We start from the raw sequence: 17,503 nt of genomic DNA, 5'->3' as shown, positions 1-17,503 counted from the left end.
TAATAGCATTCATAAGTCACTTCAATAGTTTTCTGGAAGATAACATATGCTGGGTAATCTTTTAAACACCTCCATGTTTTCCAAACTGGTGGAGGGTCAATTTTTGGATTTTCAATTTCTCATTCATTCTCTAATTGTTCTGATATTTCTATTTCATTCCTTCTTTCATTGCCATAAATACACATTTTTCTTGAATATCATCCCTGTTGTAACATATTTTCAACATGTTGACATGACACACCTGCTAATTCTTTCACCTTTCCGACTACTCACTTCATAATTCACATAATAGAGTTGCTTTTTGACTTGGTAATGTTCTGTAAATCTTTCTTTTAGACGTTCTTTAGTCATAAGTAACTACAATATCTCATCTCCAGCAGTAGTATTTCAAACTTTGGCCACTGCTGTTTAACTTTTCAAATACTTCTTAGCCAATCACATGTTGTGGTCAGTTTTCCTCTGAAGTCCGAAACATGGATTGAAAGCACAGTCACACAGTTTGGTTTTTCAGTTTTTATTTAATCAATTTATGTGGTCCTCTCACATCATGTCCAAAACTGACCAAAACATGCAATTGGCTAAGAAGTATTTGAAAAGTTAAACAGCAGTTAATGTTTCATTAAAGTTCTCCATTTCACTATTAGTATTTCTTGTTTTTCAAATAATAACCCTCTGGTGTTGTAGCTGATCCAATTTCTCTGTAGGTTTTTTTGGGAAAACTCTTAATTCCAAATTAGTTTGTTGCAATTTGTATTAAAGAAGATAGATTAAATATATCAACCTCATTCTTTTCACCTTCAGTTTTAGTTAAATTTTCAAAACCAGAGTCTAATATCTGAATTTCTGAATCATCTCTCTAATTCATAGACTCCTTTTCTTCCTATCTAATTCAATAGGCATGAGATCTAGTAACAACACTGCCAGGAAATAATCCGAGATGTTCCTCTTGTAGCCTTTAAATTTCTTCTACCGCTTGTGGTTATTCCATTACCCTTAGAGAATCCAGTATCATGATTGATCTGCTCTCCTATCTCAACGTCTTGGTTAGTTTACCTCCTTAATTTGAAGTAAAGGAAAGATCTCCCTTTTGGGATAATGTACTCAGAACCTGTATCCTATATAAGTATATCTTTCTTCAGAAAAGAGGACCAAAACTTTTCACAGTACTCCAGTTATAGTCTGCAATAGTTTCAGCAGGATTTCCCTATTTTTATACTCCATTTATTATTAAAAAAATGGAATATTCATCTGCTTTCCCACTGAATTACCTGCAGAGCTTGGATGCTAGCTTTTTGTGATTTATACTCAGAACACCCAAATCCTTCTGTTAGTCTGTTCAGTCTCTCTCCATTTAAATAATACTTAGTAGCTGTATTTTTCTTGCCAAAGTGCATAACCTCTTATTTTTGAACATTATATTCCATCTGCTAAGTTTTTCCCTGCTTGCTCAACAGCACCTTTTTTTAAACTCAATTTGTGGTCTGTTTTAAACAATCTGGGAAAACTATACCTTGACAGCTTTTTCAGTTTCTGAAAAAGGAAACACTAAGCTGGTCATTCTGCCTGTTACGTTCAAGATTATATCCTCAAGCAAGGGAAGGCAGTTAATTGTTTTCATGCCAAGATTGATAAATCTAGATTTCACTGTCAGTTGTAAGCTCAGTAAGTAATGAGAATATTACATCTGTTGTACATGTTGTGTACTGAGTCAATAGGAAATTCTACAATCAGCCTAATTGTAAAGAGAGGCAATTGCTAAATATCTTGAGATTTTACCCATTGAGGAGTGAGAAATGTTGTCATTGCAAATTTTCAAGTGGAGCAATTTAAAAGACAAGGAGTGAGATTTTCAGAGTTGGCAAAGAAGCAAATTTCTGCTTAAAACATTTCTGGAACAAGCAGAAATGATGAGTGGTTTGTTTCTCCAGTTAGAAGATTGAAATGAAACTCTTAAGGATGTATAACAAAGGATGTGGCTAACCCTTTGCAGCGTAAGCCCCACCCCCTCCCAAAAAAAGATCATGCTGGGAGAATGAACGAAGGCTACCAACATGAATGCCTCGTCCATTGTACACAGCTGGAATACTGTGAGATAATTTCACAGACCTTTCTGTGCTAGCCGAGATTGGAAAATTCACCATCTAACCTTTTAATGCTGTACAAACTTGTAAGGCACTTCGAATGGTCCATCCTCTCACTGTCCTAACAGTTTTCCCAACCATGTTATGAATATTTATGAGGCTAAGGGCTGCTTTTTGCATTCTAATCCTTCACTCATGTCCTTAAAAGTGCTCAGCTCAAAAACTACCTCTAATCTCGTGTTTCACTAATGACATGTGGGTGTAACCACATGAATGTAGTCTTAATTAATCTCAACAACTATAACTTCTAACCTCTTTTGTTATAGTACTCCTTCATACCCATTATTATTTACTTTTTCTTTCTCCCTCCAAAGCCCTAGGAGGGATGCATCCATGCTGGAAATAATGAAATAGGGGAGAATGCACTGGGTGAATCGTGACACTCTGACATGCGAATAGTGCCTTGTATGTGGAATATATATGTTGTTCAGCTGGGCACCTCATGTTGCATCTCAGGTAATAAGGTCAGGTTGGTATTGGATCTGTCCTTAAATGAAGGATGTTTTTGTAGTATTAAGGATATGTTGTGGGAATTGGGTGCTTTGCCAAATGTGTTACAGACGGCAGCTTGCTTGGAAGAGTTAATGTATACAACATTATTGAAAAATTTGTACAGGCCATCACCAATTGTGTCCATCCGTGTCCAGAAACTTACGGGTAATAGGACGCTGAGGCAGTTACTTAAAATGGTTGAGGCAGACATTTAGAATTGGCCTATTGCTTCTGACCTCAACAAAATGGTTTTTAATTTCTAGGTAAAAGTGGACTTAGCATATCATGGACTATTGAATCTGCGTTTACACTGATTAGTGGCCACGAAACAGTTGTAATGACATGGCTGGAGTGGACCTCTGCATTGTCTCTAAGTACCTTAGCACATCAAAGTTCTCCCAAGTCTCTTCAAGGTATACATAGTTGACAAGAAATTGTCTACAAATCAGACTGTTTCAACAGTGGCTTACTGTCACTAATTCAAAAAACAGTGACTGTTAAAGGCTTCAATTTATCAAGGAGATTGGGATAGACATCTGATGCTAAAGAAGACAAGGACCATTGAATAGCCAACAGCTCCTATTAACATATTAACCAATCAATGTGCCCACCAGTCTGTTTGATAGTCACTGTATTGCTGAATATACCTGTTATATTTATATTCAGGAGATGCCAGAGGATTGTTGATTGCCAGGGGCCACTTAGTCTAGCTTTAAAGTCTTAATTTTGGTAATGTAAATTACCTTGACATGTATAATAGAGTTCAGGATTACAAGCAACATTTCCTTTCAGTTGTGTGGTTGTGTGCACATTATTGACTTCCACTTCCAAAGGCCTCTGCTGCACACATATCTTTGAGGTCCAGCAGAAGAACATAGCAGAAATGCTAATTACAAGTAATATGTACATTCAGTGGTATTTCTTGCATATTCTGCCCTACTTTAAAGTATCTTGGAAAGTTAGTGAAAACTAATTTTCAAGGCACCAGTGACTCTAAAATTGGCCACTCAACCCTGATCCTGAAGTCTCTTGCCTTGGGAAAGGTTATTAACTGTGAATTTCAAATCATGCATATATGTTTTGTTGTCTATTTGTGCATATTGTTAGTGGCAGCTTGAAAGAGTCCTACTGAACATAATTTAGTATTGTTGTAATTTTTACAACACAAGAGATATTGCCACACCTATTGTAGAATTTGGTTGCAGATCTCTGGCCCAGTCACTCTGGTAAATTAAAGCCTTTAACAGTCACTGCTTTTTGAATAAGTGTAGACGTGGATGCCACTGCTAATTAGGTTTTGGTTTGGGATAATAGCTGATGTAGTCAGACATACTTGACATCTTCCTCACCTAACAGTGTTGCTTCTGAACTATTAGCTTCTGCTGAACTAGTAATTCTGAATACTGAGATTATAACGCCAGCTAAATGAAATGACACTAAATGGATACAAATTACAGAAGATTGTGTGAATGGTGTTATTTTGTTATTTATTTACATTCATCTATCCCCAAGTGGTTTCCTGCTCCATTGAGCCATTAATAACTCCAGTCACAATGTATGGGGCATAGATTTATGGAAATCAAGACATTGGTCATCTAATTTCACATTCGATCATGGTTGCTGCATTGCATTAAAACATCTATCTTGACTCTGTGCTTCAACATGGCACTTTAGGGAGGACCCAATATCTTAGAGAGAATGCAGAAAAGATTTATTAGAATGCTACCAGGGATGAGGGACTTCAGTTAAGTGCAGTATTAGTTCCTGCAGCATATAACTAGACTAACATTCACAGCAGTCTGAAGTTACCAGTTTCAGATATCAAATTGGTTCTTGCTGTTGCCAATGAGCAAGGCTCACTTGGCCAAAAACATTCTACTTTAATGTCATAAATTTAGGGCATTCCTACAGAGGGCGGTACTGCAGAGCGAATAACAGAACTATAACTTGGTAGTGAAAATTCTCAAAAACAGACACAGTAATGCTTTTCTCCCATGAAGGTAGGTTGACTTGCAATATCATAATCTATGTAACATCAACACACACTACCTCAAATGAGAACAGTTTCTCTTCTCCTATCGTACAAAAATTATTTACTGGATTGCAACTGGCTGCTTGTGCAATGGCAAATCCCAAGAAGAAAATGGGAAACTAATCTTATGACTTTGGAACTTGAAGAGCAACCCTTCACCATTTCAAACCTGACAGACTTCTTCGTTAAACAGACAGTTTTTTTATTGGCAATGGCACAGCAATTTATTTGGGTTTACCTTTGACTTATCCAGATAATGTTGGACTCTTGAATATTGTGTAATTGCAAGCAGAAAATTATAAACTGCAAATGTTCATGGATTTCTGTCTGTGGTGCCATTTTTAAAAAGTCACAGGAGCAGAGTTTTTTTATATCTGGATAATGCAGGCTGGAGACCTGTTTTATAGAAATAATTTATGGAGTGAATGATACATTTTTCAGTAGCTGACTTTATTTGTATTCTGTACTTTTAAAACATGTGTAATAATGGTTGCTTAACCATTTTCAAACATTTTCATCTGCGCTTGTACTTCTGACTACGAATTGAATCTGTTACAAGATCAGATGATGACTTTGGAGTCCAGCACACCTTTTTCACTGGCAGTCTGCAGGTGAAGACCAGAAAATAACCTATTTGAATGATGTACATGAGATATTGAGACCTTATCCTCAACAATTTGACCTGGCTGTCTGTAAATCAAGCATGTATTGTCATATTAATGTGGCAACTTTGTGTTATGCAACTTTGTCTCTTATGAATTTGATGAGAATATGTTGAACCAAATGGATTACAGCATTTAGACTTCATTAAATTTTCTCCCGCACTAATTATATAAATAGTTCAACCTGTCATGAAAAGAGCCATTCTTGCCAACAACACCTCCTTTGCAAATTAGTCATCTATGGGTATCTTCTAACATCTTTTTTTTGAGTGTATTCTCAACATTAACAGGAATATAAAGGTATTTCTGTTCTAATGATGAGTTGATGGCCTCATTAAGGGTATTAGCTTGGAGTAGTCACTGAGCCTGACAGCATGAGATAGATTGCTTTAACATCAGTAGAGGCTATTGTTAAGACAAGGAGCACTTCAGTGATCTTGTGAATGTTCAGTTCTCTCATAATGTTAGGCACTGTAATGCTCAAATCAGTCCCCAGTTGCTGACATCAGGATTTGCTGTTTAATTTGAAAAATGTTTATTTTAAGAGCCAGAATAAAAGGGAGGTGGTACTGGGAGGAGAAGCAGATTTTGTTTATGCAGAGATATGTGGACATTGCTTATGCAGCTATTCCTGCATTGATTTAAAGTTATTTCTAGTGTGCACTAATCCAAACGTAGTATTATAGCAGTATCTGATTCCCCATTGTATTAAAGCTAGAAGACATCATTTCATCTTCCTTCTGTTGCACACTTAGTGCATTGTTAGCTAGATTGAATAGGTGAAGCCCTGCATACTGGGATACTTTATTGCCTGAGTGTATCATGAGCTCTAAGTGTAATGCAGAGATTGGAGAACTATTTTTGAATTAACTCTCGTGCTGAATAATGTTTACATAAACAGATTAGCTTCACTTTAACCACACTTGTTTTACATTTTGCCATTTTGCATTGCTGACTGGTAAAAATGCTGCATATGTGGAGGTTCTGGCATGCAAGTGCCACAGCACTATTGTCTGTTGTGAACATACACACCAAAAACAAAATAAACAATGATATATCTGATCACTGCAGACTTCAAATACATACCAATCTCAGATTAGTACATGCAGTGTAACTACATTCTTTTTATTTGGTGCTGTTGCAATATGCCTCATTATTATTTACATACAGAAAAATTTGCAACTACTATTATAAAATGTAATGGAACTGTTAAATCCAGCCATTTTGACTGTCCGTTTTCTAATTTTATGAAAGTGGAAGTGGATAAACAAGGCTAAAACTACTTGAGAGTTCTGCAACACCATTATCTACCTTTATTGAAGTAATGTCAGCTCATCCGCTGACTGCAATCTTAATTCTCTGGACTTGGTTTACTAAAGTTACATTTTATATGTGGATACTGCATTTATAATTGTGGTACAAAAAACATTAGGCAGTCCTACTTAGTTTTTACTTTAGAACTATCAATTTACTGCTGTGCTTGCTGAAAAAACTAAGTTGATTGCACAACTACTGAGGGCCTATTTATTATTCTGATTGCTTGTTAAAATTTTAACATCTAAGAGACTTGTGAAATAATGTTAAAATGTGCTTTATTTTGTGTATAAGTGAGCCAAGATGACTGAGAAATGTTCATTTATCATTTTCAAAACTTAGTGTGCGAATTTCTGGTTAAAGTGTTTGAAGTGAAGTATATGGCTTTCTCCATACCATATATATGCATACTAAACTCTCAAATCATTTTAGAAATGTGAATAACTGAATTGTAAAATTGTATCCTTGCGTATTGTTTTTTGCTTTCCATCTTCTGTCCACTAATTTTGTGACTTGTACAAAAACTGTTACTGATGTATTATCTATTTAAGAGTATTATTGCATTATGATAAAAGATTGAGACACTGTTAGAACAGTTTTTCTTTGTGGGATTAATGTATTGTAAAATTCCTACTATACAGTTGTATACACTTCATTGCTGCTGTTGTGATCAAGATCCAAAATGTTTCTATTTACCTTGACCCTAATTTGCAAATCAGTAAGTCTACAAGTCCTAATAATATAATTGTAATATTTGGTTTGTTTTGAGATTTACAAATTTAAGCTAAAAAGGGTTTTTTTAAAGTTAGTATAGTTAATATTAGAGGGAAACTAGAGTTCCATTTGGATAAATTAGTTTCATTTCTTCAAGGTTAAGTGTACTATCTTCCAATACTTTAGAAAATAATGTAATACATTGTATGTTGTAACAGTCCTTGCTGTATGTAAATTTTTTCAAGGTTGGAATATTTGAGTTAACTGATGTCAGCATCTTCAGTTGTACCTTACTTTTACGATGTTAAATCATGCACTAACATGTTCAAATTTCTTTATGTAGTAAGCAAACAAGTTTTCACGCTCATGCTCTTGATCTTTCAGTCTGTCTAGTTCCAAATAAGGCATCCCTCTATAGTAACTGTGTGGTATAACCAAACTCTGATTCATTATGATTCTCTACTTGCATAAAAATGTTTGCACGAGTATTATCTATTTACGGGTTCTGATAGCAGTGCAGAGAAGCTGTTTATCTTTTACACGCATAGCATATTCAACTATGTGCTACCCAGCATACTTCATTAAAAATAACTAGTTATTTTGTTGCAAACTGTTCAATGCCTTCACTGCACCTTGAGAATGGCATTTTATGTTTACCCATTCATCTCAATTCTGCTTGTGGAAAAAAAAATGCTTTTGTTATTGAAAAGGTTCCTTTAACAGTTCTAAGGGTGAAATCTATATGCAAGTGAACAGAATGACACTTTGGAGAAGGTGAAGGCAAACCTCATAACAGAGCATAGATTAGAAAATATACACTAATACATGCATTAATAATAAAATCCTTACTGCAAAAGCACAACTTGTATTTGCCTATTATTTCTATTTCTACACTTTTTTTATGTTTGCACTATTTCCTGACACAAATAGTCGAGATTAACAATAAAAATTTGTGGCTGGTTTAATGGATAGCCAGAGCAGTGATATTTAGGCTATGGAATGTATTGATTGGTTAAACTCAGAACTTCAAGTGGATTTTCTTTTAGCTCAATCAACTAATAGTGTCGAGTATTTTCTGCATGGAACATGGTAAGTCTTCAGATGTAAAATATTCCACTAGTTGTTTGATTTAAATTTACATAAATATAGTTGTTTAGAATCCAAGGATCTGTACCTGTTTTGGAATATCCCAAGATTAATGAGTTTGTTTCTGTTCATAATCGAGGGTGCCCATTTCAAGGGGGATTTCAAGCTTCTGTCTCCAAACATAGAGGCAATTGCCTCCTCCTTAATGTTATAAGGTAGGTGGGAAATTTGCAGAAATGCTATAGAAATACCAGTTGCCCAGTGGAAATTCTAACTCTTAAAATAAGGTTCATTGATCTATTCCCTTGGTTTTGTACCCTAGGGCATTGTATCCCATTCTGACTTGAGGATTTTGATTTCTTTTCTAAAATGGAAGTATTTAGATGTGCAGAATATTCAGGTGTTGCAGTTTGAGAATGATTTAATTCAGGATTCTTGAAGATAGTTTATGGGAGATAAAACACTATATCCATACAAATATTTTGTATGAACTTTATTTCATATCAATGTTTACAAAAGAGAGATACAAAAAGTCTTATTGTAGTATCTGGTGGATGTGATCTCACAGAATAATGCTATCTATATGTTCAATAACTTCATTCACTGAGGACACCAAGTGCTGGCAAATGGGAGTAGATTAGGTTAGGATATCTGGTCAGCATGGACGAGTTGGACCAAAGGGTCTATTTCCGTGCTGTACATCTCTATGACTCTAAAATTCACACTTGTCCGTTTGTAAGTGCTGCTCTAAAACTGTGGCTAAATCGGATTAAGGAATGTTAAAGGAATTCATTATGGCTGTAGTTAACCTAAAAGTACGAGATGATGTCCGGGTTACTGAATGAGAGGAAAAAGCCCCCCTGTACTGATCTGGATCCCACCATCCCATAATTTTTGGGCAAATACGAATTAGTTTACTACTACCAGCCTAATTCAAGATCATGTAGTTTAAATCTTCTGAGTTCCAAGCAAGACATAAAATTCATATTTGTTCATTGTAATCCTGAATATGATAAATAAAGTTGTTTATGACACTGCAACTGTCCACAAAATGATCCTGGAGATATGCATTTCTATATAAAGGTTTACCAGACATAAGCTAACTTATTTAAATTGTGGTTTTGTGCACAGGCAGACTAAATAAGTTTTAGCTGTAATTGTTCTATTTCTTGTTAAGATGAGAAGAGGGTAAACAAAGAGCATGAACCTTGAACAATGATCTAACTATATTCTCCCTAGCAGATGCAAAGGCTCAAAAAATGAATGATTCTGAAAACTTCTATTAGTCAAGAAATAAGTTCCTGACAAATTAATAATTCTGAAGAAGACACCTCCAAATCAATAAGGCATATCAAAAATGGAACATGGGAATGCATTTCCCTCAATATCTGAATGACTAGCCAACAGTTACTTTGCACAAAGACTTCCAGGTGCAGAATGTCTCAGTGGACTTTGAGCATAATCCAGCCCACTTACGTCTTGCCAATCTGAGATAACTTATGTTAGAATTATTACTCAAGCATACATGCTTCACTGTAGATGATTGACATGATTCTGTTAACGGAGATGGATCAATCAACCAGTAGGTATGCATGGCCTGTTCACCTCATGGAAATTGTGTACATACACAAGACCAGTGTAATTTCTCAAAGTCCAGTTTTTCTTACTAGGTGGGAAAAGACCATGTATTTAGTGTTTAAAAGAAAAAATACCTTTATTAATGCCAGAACTAGGACTGACGTGCCTTTAAGTTTTCTGAATCCCATTATCTTAGTTGTACAGATACAAAGCAGTTGGCATGCAAACATTAAACCTCAATCTCTCCAAAAATGGTGTTGACTTATACCAACGATAAAACTGTTGGTTGCCTTCTTGAAATTTGAAATAAGATCATGACACCAGTAATTCATATTAAATCAACATGACAATGTAGTCAATAAAATGTAACTGTACAAAGGTTATTTTAACTACAATCAAAGTTTTTAAAAACCCTTCCATTAAATGCCTTCAACATTCGACATAGTTAATTAACTCATTGAGTCACTTTGGCTCTTTGAAAGGATGCCAAGCTGAATCAGGTTTAGTACTTTAGGTTTCCAAGTCATCCACAAGAGTGTAAGTCATCAGAGAAGATGTAGGCCATTCAATTCTGCTCTGCCATTCAATTGTGGCTGATTTGTTAATTCCCAAGACTATTTTTGTGCCTTTTCCCCATAACCCTTGATTCCCTTGCTGATTAAAAATCTCAGTCTTGAATATTCTCAATTACCCAATCTCTACAGACCTTTCCTGTGGCACAATTATTTGAAGACTTAGTTAATTTTACAATTTTAAACTTGAAACAAGCTTTATATTTCATTCATTTGTTGTTGTTCACCATGCAGGGTCAGCTATTTATGGGTGTATCTTAAACTCCCATGTGTCTTTTCAACACAGCCCATATAGACTGCTTCATCTTTTGCACCAGACATGCATTTGAGGTCTGAAAAAATTAAGTTGTACATTGATTAAGTACATTGATCGGTCATATTGTGACTGAGGAGGGAGTCATTTTAATAAGTGAGCATGCACAAAAACATAACTTTATGGATGAAACTATGGAGTTGTCTTAAGTGCTGCAAACTACAGTGGTTGTATTTTGTCACTCAGCTCAGAGTCAATACTATGGAGCTGTGGTAGAAATTTCAGTACATCAGTCCAAAGTTGCAAGTAGGATAAATTTGAACTCTTTTGATGCCAGTACTCCTCTATATACACAATCTTGTACTAAAAAAGACCATATCATCATCATCTCCAATTATGAATTTGAGAGATCTTGGTGCATATTCCTTCTGCAATCTCTTTTTCACGTGGTTTTGAGGCTGAATTGACAAAAAAAAGTTTGGATCTATTTGGTGGTAAATCAAGTGTCCAGTTGATGTGAATGTTATCAATAGGAGTGGTCAAGTTGCCTCGTCTGAAGGATATTTCAATAAATATTAATAGAAATTAATTTGGCCCTGTTATCCCCTGTAAAACCATGCATCTACTGCTGTATTTAAAGAAACAAATGATGCCTATCTTTTGCACTGATATATTTGGCCTAACTGGGATCGAACAATTCAGGTCTGAAAACACATTGTGGTGATACAATTGCAGAAGTGAATGTATTGAAGAAAATTAACTAAAAAATGAATGAACCAAGCTCCCAACATCTTGAAAGGCACTCATAATGGAATTACAATGAATGCTGGTAACACAATGACGAACCTCGAATATAACTGCGGATTTAGAAATACACTGTCTTGACATCAGCACCATGCCCCTCCATTCACAGTTTTTGAGGATAGACATCCATCAAGTGGTTGTAGAGTAATAGAAAAGACAGTATTGATGTGCCAGATAACATCTGGAAGTTTAACTCCAGTCCAGCCAACATAAAGTTCCTCCTCAACAAGCAGTAGGATGAATGAAACTCTTTGCACATGCAGCATTGCTAGATGGGGCAAATACCTCCCTTCTGCTTGAAAAGATCCTGCATTAATAGTCTTAATCCAAGCGCAAATTAGTCCAAATCCATGTTATAAAACTGCTCCAGAAAAGCAAAAATTGACAATAAATGTATCTCAATGAGTTTTTTTTAAATAGGATGGGAACAAAGGCTGGTATTTATTGCCAAGTTACATTTGATTAGGTAATCATCGCCCATTACCTAATATAGTGATGAGCCACATTCTTGAACCACTATGATTCCTGATGAAGAGCTTATGCCCAAAATGTTGATTTTCCTGCTGTGCTTTTCCAGCACCACATTCTTGACTCTGATCTCCAGCATCTGTAGTCCTCATTTTCTCCTGGATGATTCTAACTTTACTGCAAAGCCACTTCTAGGGATGCCTACCTTGAAATTCTCCTCTCTTTCTCACTGGATCCCCCAGGTCATCTCCTCTGCCCTGAAACTCTTCAGCCACATCCTGAAGTAGACTTGCTACCACAGCCACATCTCTTTCCTCCGTGCCTGCCTACGGAGCTGACTGATTCTGCAGGGACAGAACCCTGATGAAGGGTTTATGCCCTCTCATGGACAGGATATTAGTGGATAATGTCCCACTTTATTAAATACCACAGCCACATCTCTTTCCTCCGTGCCTGCCTACGGAGCTGACTGATTCTGCAGGGACAGAACCCTGATGAAGGGTTTATGCCCGAAATGTTGATTCTCCTGCTCCTTGGATGCTGCCTGACCTGCTGTGTTTTTCCAGGACCACACACTCGACTCTGATCTGCAGTCCTCACTTTCTACCACTATGATTCTTGTACAGTAGGTATACCCAACAGTATTGTTAGTATGGAAGTTGGATGATTTTGACTCAGCCACTTTGAAGGAATGGTAACATAAATCTAAGTCAAAATGGTGTCTGACTTTGAGGAAATTTCCAAATGATGGGGTTTCCTTTTGATTACTGCTGTTTTCCTTGTGAGTGATGGAAATTGAGCTTTTGAAAGGTGTAATCAAAAGACCCTGGAGAATTGCTGTAGTCCATCTTGTAAACAGTGTAGCTCCTACCATTGTGTTGGTAGTGAAGGGAAGGTATGGTGAAGGTCATGGCTGAGATGTTGATCAAATGGACTGCTTTGTCTTGGATTGTGTCAAGCTTCTTGAGTGGTGTTGAAGTGTGAATTATTGCATCACCACTGCTGATATAGTTGATGGGCAGACTTTGGGGAGTCAGGCGTTCAGGTGCCCACTTAAGAACTCCAGCATGCTGTATAGCCTCATTATTTATTAGACTAGAAAAGTAATCAAATATTATCTTGATGTCACTTGTGAAATTCAGCTCTTTTATCCATATTTAGATGAAAGTTATAATGACATCTGAAGGAAAGTGGTCCTGGCGGAACCCAAACTGAATATCGGTGAACATGTTATTGCTGAGTAAATGTCACTAATGGCATTGTTATGGATAGAGCAGTTATTCAGATTTGGTTTGGACCTTATGTCTCATGGACAGGATATTAGTGGATAATGTCCCACTTTATTAAATAACCTCCAGTGTTGTAGCTGTTGTAGGAACACTTTGGCTTGGGTGCAATTAGTTGTGGGGTACAAGTTTCAGCACTATAATGGGAATGTTATCAGAACCTATATCTTTTGCTACATCTAGTGCAATCAGCTATTTCTCAATATCATATGGAGTGAGTTGAATCAGCTGAAGATTGACATCTGTAATACAGGTGACCTCAGGTGGAAGCAGAGATAGATCATCCACTCAGCAATTGCTAGACACTTCAGAGAGCAATTAAAAATCAGCAATATGTTGTCTCAACGTGACAGGCCAGATGGCAAATTTTCTTACCTAAAGGGCATCATGGCTCAGTTGAGTTTCTATAAGAATCGATGATTGTTTCATGGTCACCATCACTGAGACCAGACTTTTTATTCCAGATTTTGTTAACTAATTGAATTTAAATTTCACCAGCTGCTATGAAGGGATTTGAACTGGTTTCTTTGGAGTTCAGACCCTTGGACTACTACTATAGTAGTTTTACCACATCACTGGCATTAAATTGGAATTCAAGTGCATTGTTCGTGTTTTACTGTACCACTAATATAATCCTCATTGGATTTAAGCAGCTAGTGAACTATTCTATTTAATCTATGATTTTTAAATTGAATTCAAATTCCACCATCTGTCGTGGTGGAATTTGAACGCATGTCCCCACAACATTATCCAGGTCTCTGGGTTAACAGTCCAGCGATAATACCAGTAGGCCATTACCTCCCCGACAGTTGTAAAAAATAATCTGGAATTAAGAGTCTAATCCATTGTCGATTGTTATGAAAACCCATCTGGTTCACTAATGTCCTTTAGGGAAGGAAACTGCTGTGGGTCTGGAGTCACACCGAGGCTAGACCAGGTAAGGATGGCAATGTGGTTGACTCTCAATTGTTCTCTGAGCAATTAGGGACGGGCAATAAAAGCTGACGGAGACAGCGATGACTTCATCCTGTGAATGATTTTTTTCAAATTGGGATTGTTTGTTCTCTGAACAAATCCATTAGTAATAGCATGAGAGCAAGGGCAGAAAGCTGATTTATTGTAATAATATATACGATTCAATTTTATTTATAAGACAACATCACAAATCCTGTAAGTCCCATGTCCATCCTTTCATATAACCTGTGAAGACAGGGTTAATCGGAACTTTCAGAATTAGCATTGGAGATGTAGCCAATGAAGAAAGCAATTGCAGGGCTTTGGGGAAAAGGTGGGGGAAGTGGGCCAGCATGGGTATGACGGCCAAATGCCCCCCACCCCCATCCCGTTCAATCATTACAGAATTCTTTTTTCAGGCCCAGTACAAGTGTTTTAATAACAAGTAGCGGAATGCCGACAAATCCCTCTCCCAGGCACTGCCTTAAAATAGTCGTACAATTGAAATTCGCTGGTTGCCCCTCTAGATACTTCAAATCACTGCTTCCGATATCGATGCGGATTTGAAAGTTCACAACATGCCCTGGAGGGGAATATCACAGCAAAAAGAGACATTTCGGAACACTGGGAGAACAGAATAAGGCTCATTAACACGCGTGGAACATCTTTTGTTTTTAATGGAGGTAATTGTGTTCCGCGGAGTTTGAAAAGTTCCATTCCGTGTGTAAAATACTCGGACTGTTGTCATGAGAAAGACCACAGCTTTACCCTTCAGTTGAGAGTTATCTTGATACTCCTGCCTTACAGTGTCTCAGAGAGAGATTTTTAAAACAAAGTAGACCACAACCTCCCTCTGGATTCATAGAAAACAATTTGCGTTTATATAACGCTTTATTCGGTCTACTTTTACATTCCAAAGTGCCAAGTACACATCACTAGACACATATACATTGGAGCTTGAAGACGTCGTTCTAATTGTAAATGCATCCTGACAAAACTGTAACTTTAAGCCTGCCTAATAACTTTCTGGGGTTTGGAAGTGGGGGTTGTGATGAATGAGAGACGATATCCTTCCTTCCTGCCCCGGGCACTCAGCCCGAGTTTGTGACCCTGGATGTCAAAGTGGCCCCGGGTGAAGTTGACTCTATCCACGGCAGAGCTCTGCGCTGTTTGTTCCCTTTCAGCCCTCGATATAAATAAAGAGCGGAGCTCGCTGACCTGTGGATTCAGGCGAGTGCACATGGGGAGCCCCGACAGTATGTATGTTTGTTTGTATGCATGCATGTGTATGAGAGAGAAAGAGAGAGCAGCTCTGTGGCCGGAGGCAGCAATAAGGTGACTGCAGTCCCCCCCCCCCCCCCGATGGTGGCCTCTCTCCAGAGAGAGAGAGTGTTTGTGTGAGCGAGAGGGAGAGAGCGGGATGCTGACACGCTGTGATAGATGAGCATTGGACAACACGGCGTAAGCAGATCCACCCCCCTCCTCCTCCACACACACACACACCGTGTGCCCTGCACTATGACTGTCGGTGTGCTCCTGGCTTGAGGATTAAAGTGAGGACTGTAATGGCGTTGACGAGCTTGCCTATGCCCTGCTGCTGTTGCTGTATCCTGGGCTCCCTCCTGCTCGCACTCGGGGGTGAGTAGTCTTGGCTTTCCACAAAGTTGCATTCTCTGTTTTATTTTCCCATCTCTTCTTCCCCGCCCTCTCTACCCACCCCCACCCCCCAAAAAAACACAAACAAAACAAAAAGAAACCCCTCTTTTGTCTGCAGCCGCAAATTCGCCCAGTGACCTAAGGGGGCAAGTTGGCCGAACGAGGCTGGTGGAGACGGGTCAATCCCGAAAGTGCCTCCCCACCCTCGCCCCAAGCCAGGAGAAGCGAAATGTTTGTTTCCGCCTCTCTCTTTTACTCCCCCCCCCCCCCCCCCGTGTTTGACAGATGGAGGGTACACTTCCGAACCATCTGCTAGTTTTAAGATAGAGATACACCCACCGACACTCTCTCTCGGACCCCTGGGGCATGGGTCTCCTTCACTGGAATCACACTGCTCCCCCCCCCCACCGGGCTAGGATCGGGGAAAGGGGCTGATCGACCGTGAGCAGTACCTGCAGACTCAGAGTGGGCTGGGTGATTTTTAACCTGGGAGGGAGGATCCCAAAGCGAGTCAGGGGGTCAAAAAAGACCCATGCAATTTGCTGCGGTATGGGCAGCATCTTCCCCCTCGGGGGGGGCGAGAGAGAGAGAGAAACCCACCAAAGTCTTTTGTTTAGTCGCTGCTGGGGGTTTTTTGGTCCCAGGGAGGGCTCATTTTTTGCTCCTTCCCCCTCCTCGTCCTACCAAAAGTGGAGGGTAGTGGGGGAGAGAAGAGTAGATCTGGTACAGAAAATGTAGGATAGAGTAGGCGCCTGTGATTGGAGCTGGGCGGAAAGTTGTTTAATGTGCAGGGAGGTGGGGGGTTTTGTTCAGGATGTGGCTGCGGTGAGAGGCAGCGTGTGTGTGTGAGTTGAAGGCTGTGTGTGTAAACAAGGAGGCATCTCCCAGCCCCTGAGCGTGGCTAACACAGCAAACAGCCGCTGCAAGGGGCTGGTGTTGGGAATGAGAACCCAACCTCTCCCCATCACACACACACACCCTCCCACGCAACACCCCCCACGCAACGCACCCCCCCTCCCCCATCCCCTCTGTCAAATAGCACCGGAATAACCTGGTTTCAAAACAGTTTTGAAAATAATGTTTTTCAAAAGATCTGAAAGACAATTCATTCCAGCAGGAACGCCCCTTCCAACCTGCTTTTAGGCTTTTTTAAAATTTAAAGTTGCTATGGATACATGTTTAGTTTAAAACCTCGGATCACCAACAACACGTCGGAAGTCTTGCCATTTCTGCATCTTGGTTGAACTTGTTTCATATTGCAATCAACTTTACTAGCCCGGCGTCGGACTGGTTTCCTGGTCCCGGGCAACTCCAGACCCTGGGGCCGTCAAAAGTTGGAGGAGGTCCCGAAGGGGAGGGAGGGATTCTGGAGGATGTGGGGGTGGGTGCAGGGGGAGGGGAGGAGGTGCAGTGATACAGGAGGTGGGGAAGGGGCAGGAATTCAGGAGGGAGAGTTTTGCACAAGCCTATGGAGAGAGTTGAAGGGGTGGG

The 17,503-nt window shown here is 38.8% G+C and overlaps 1 protein-coding gene across 1 annotated transcript in view; it reads left to right on the top strand.

Annotated features, from left to right (window-relative positions):
- The first annotated feature begins 15,820 nt into the window (after nt 1-15,820).
- igdcc3 (immunoglobulin superfamily, DCC subclass, member 3) overlaps nt 15,821-17,503 on the top strand; it is a 114,465-nt gene continuing 112,782 nt past the window's right edge. The window contains exon 1 of the mRNA XM_043677044.1: nt 15,821-15,994. Within this exon, the coding sequence (XP_043532979.1) occupies nt 15,922-15,994 (73 nt within the window). The 5' untranslated portion in view covers nt 15,821-15,921. The remainder of the gene's footprint in view (nt 15,995-17,503) is intronic.

This window comes from Chiloscyllium plagiosum, chromosome 36, assembly GCF_004010195.1.
Source record: "Chiloscyllium plagiosum isolate BGI_BamShark_2017 chromosome 36, ASM401019v2, whole genome shotgun sequence".
NCBI lineage: Eukaryota > Metazoa > Chordata > Chondrichthyes > Orectolobiformes > Hemiscylliidae > Chiloscyllium > Chiloscyllium plagiosum.
The sequence above is the reverse complement of the archived record's forward strand: the minus strand, read 5'-3'. Positions and strand labels throughout refer to the sequence as shown.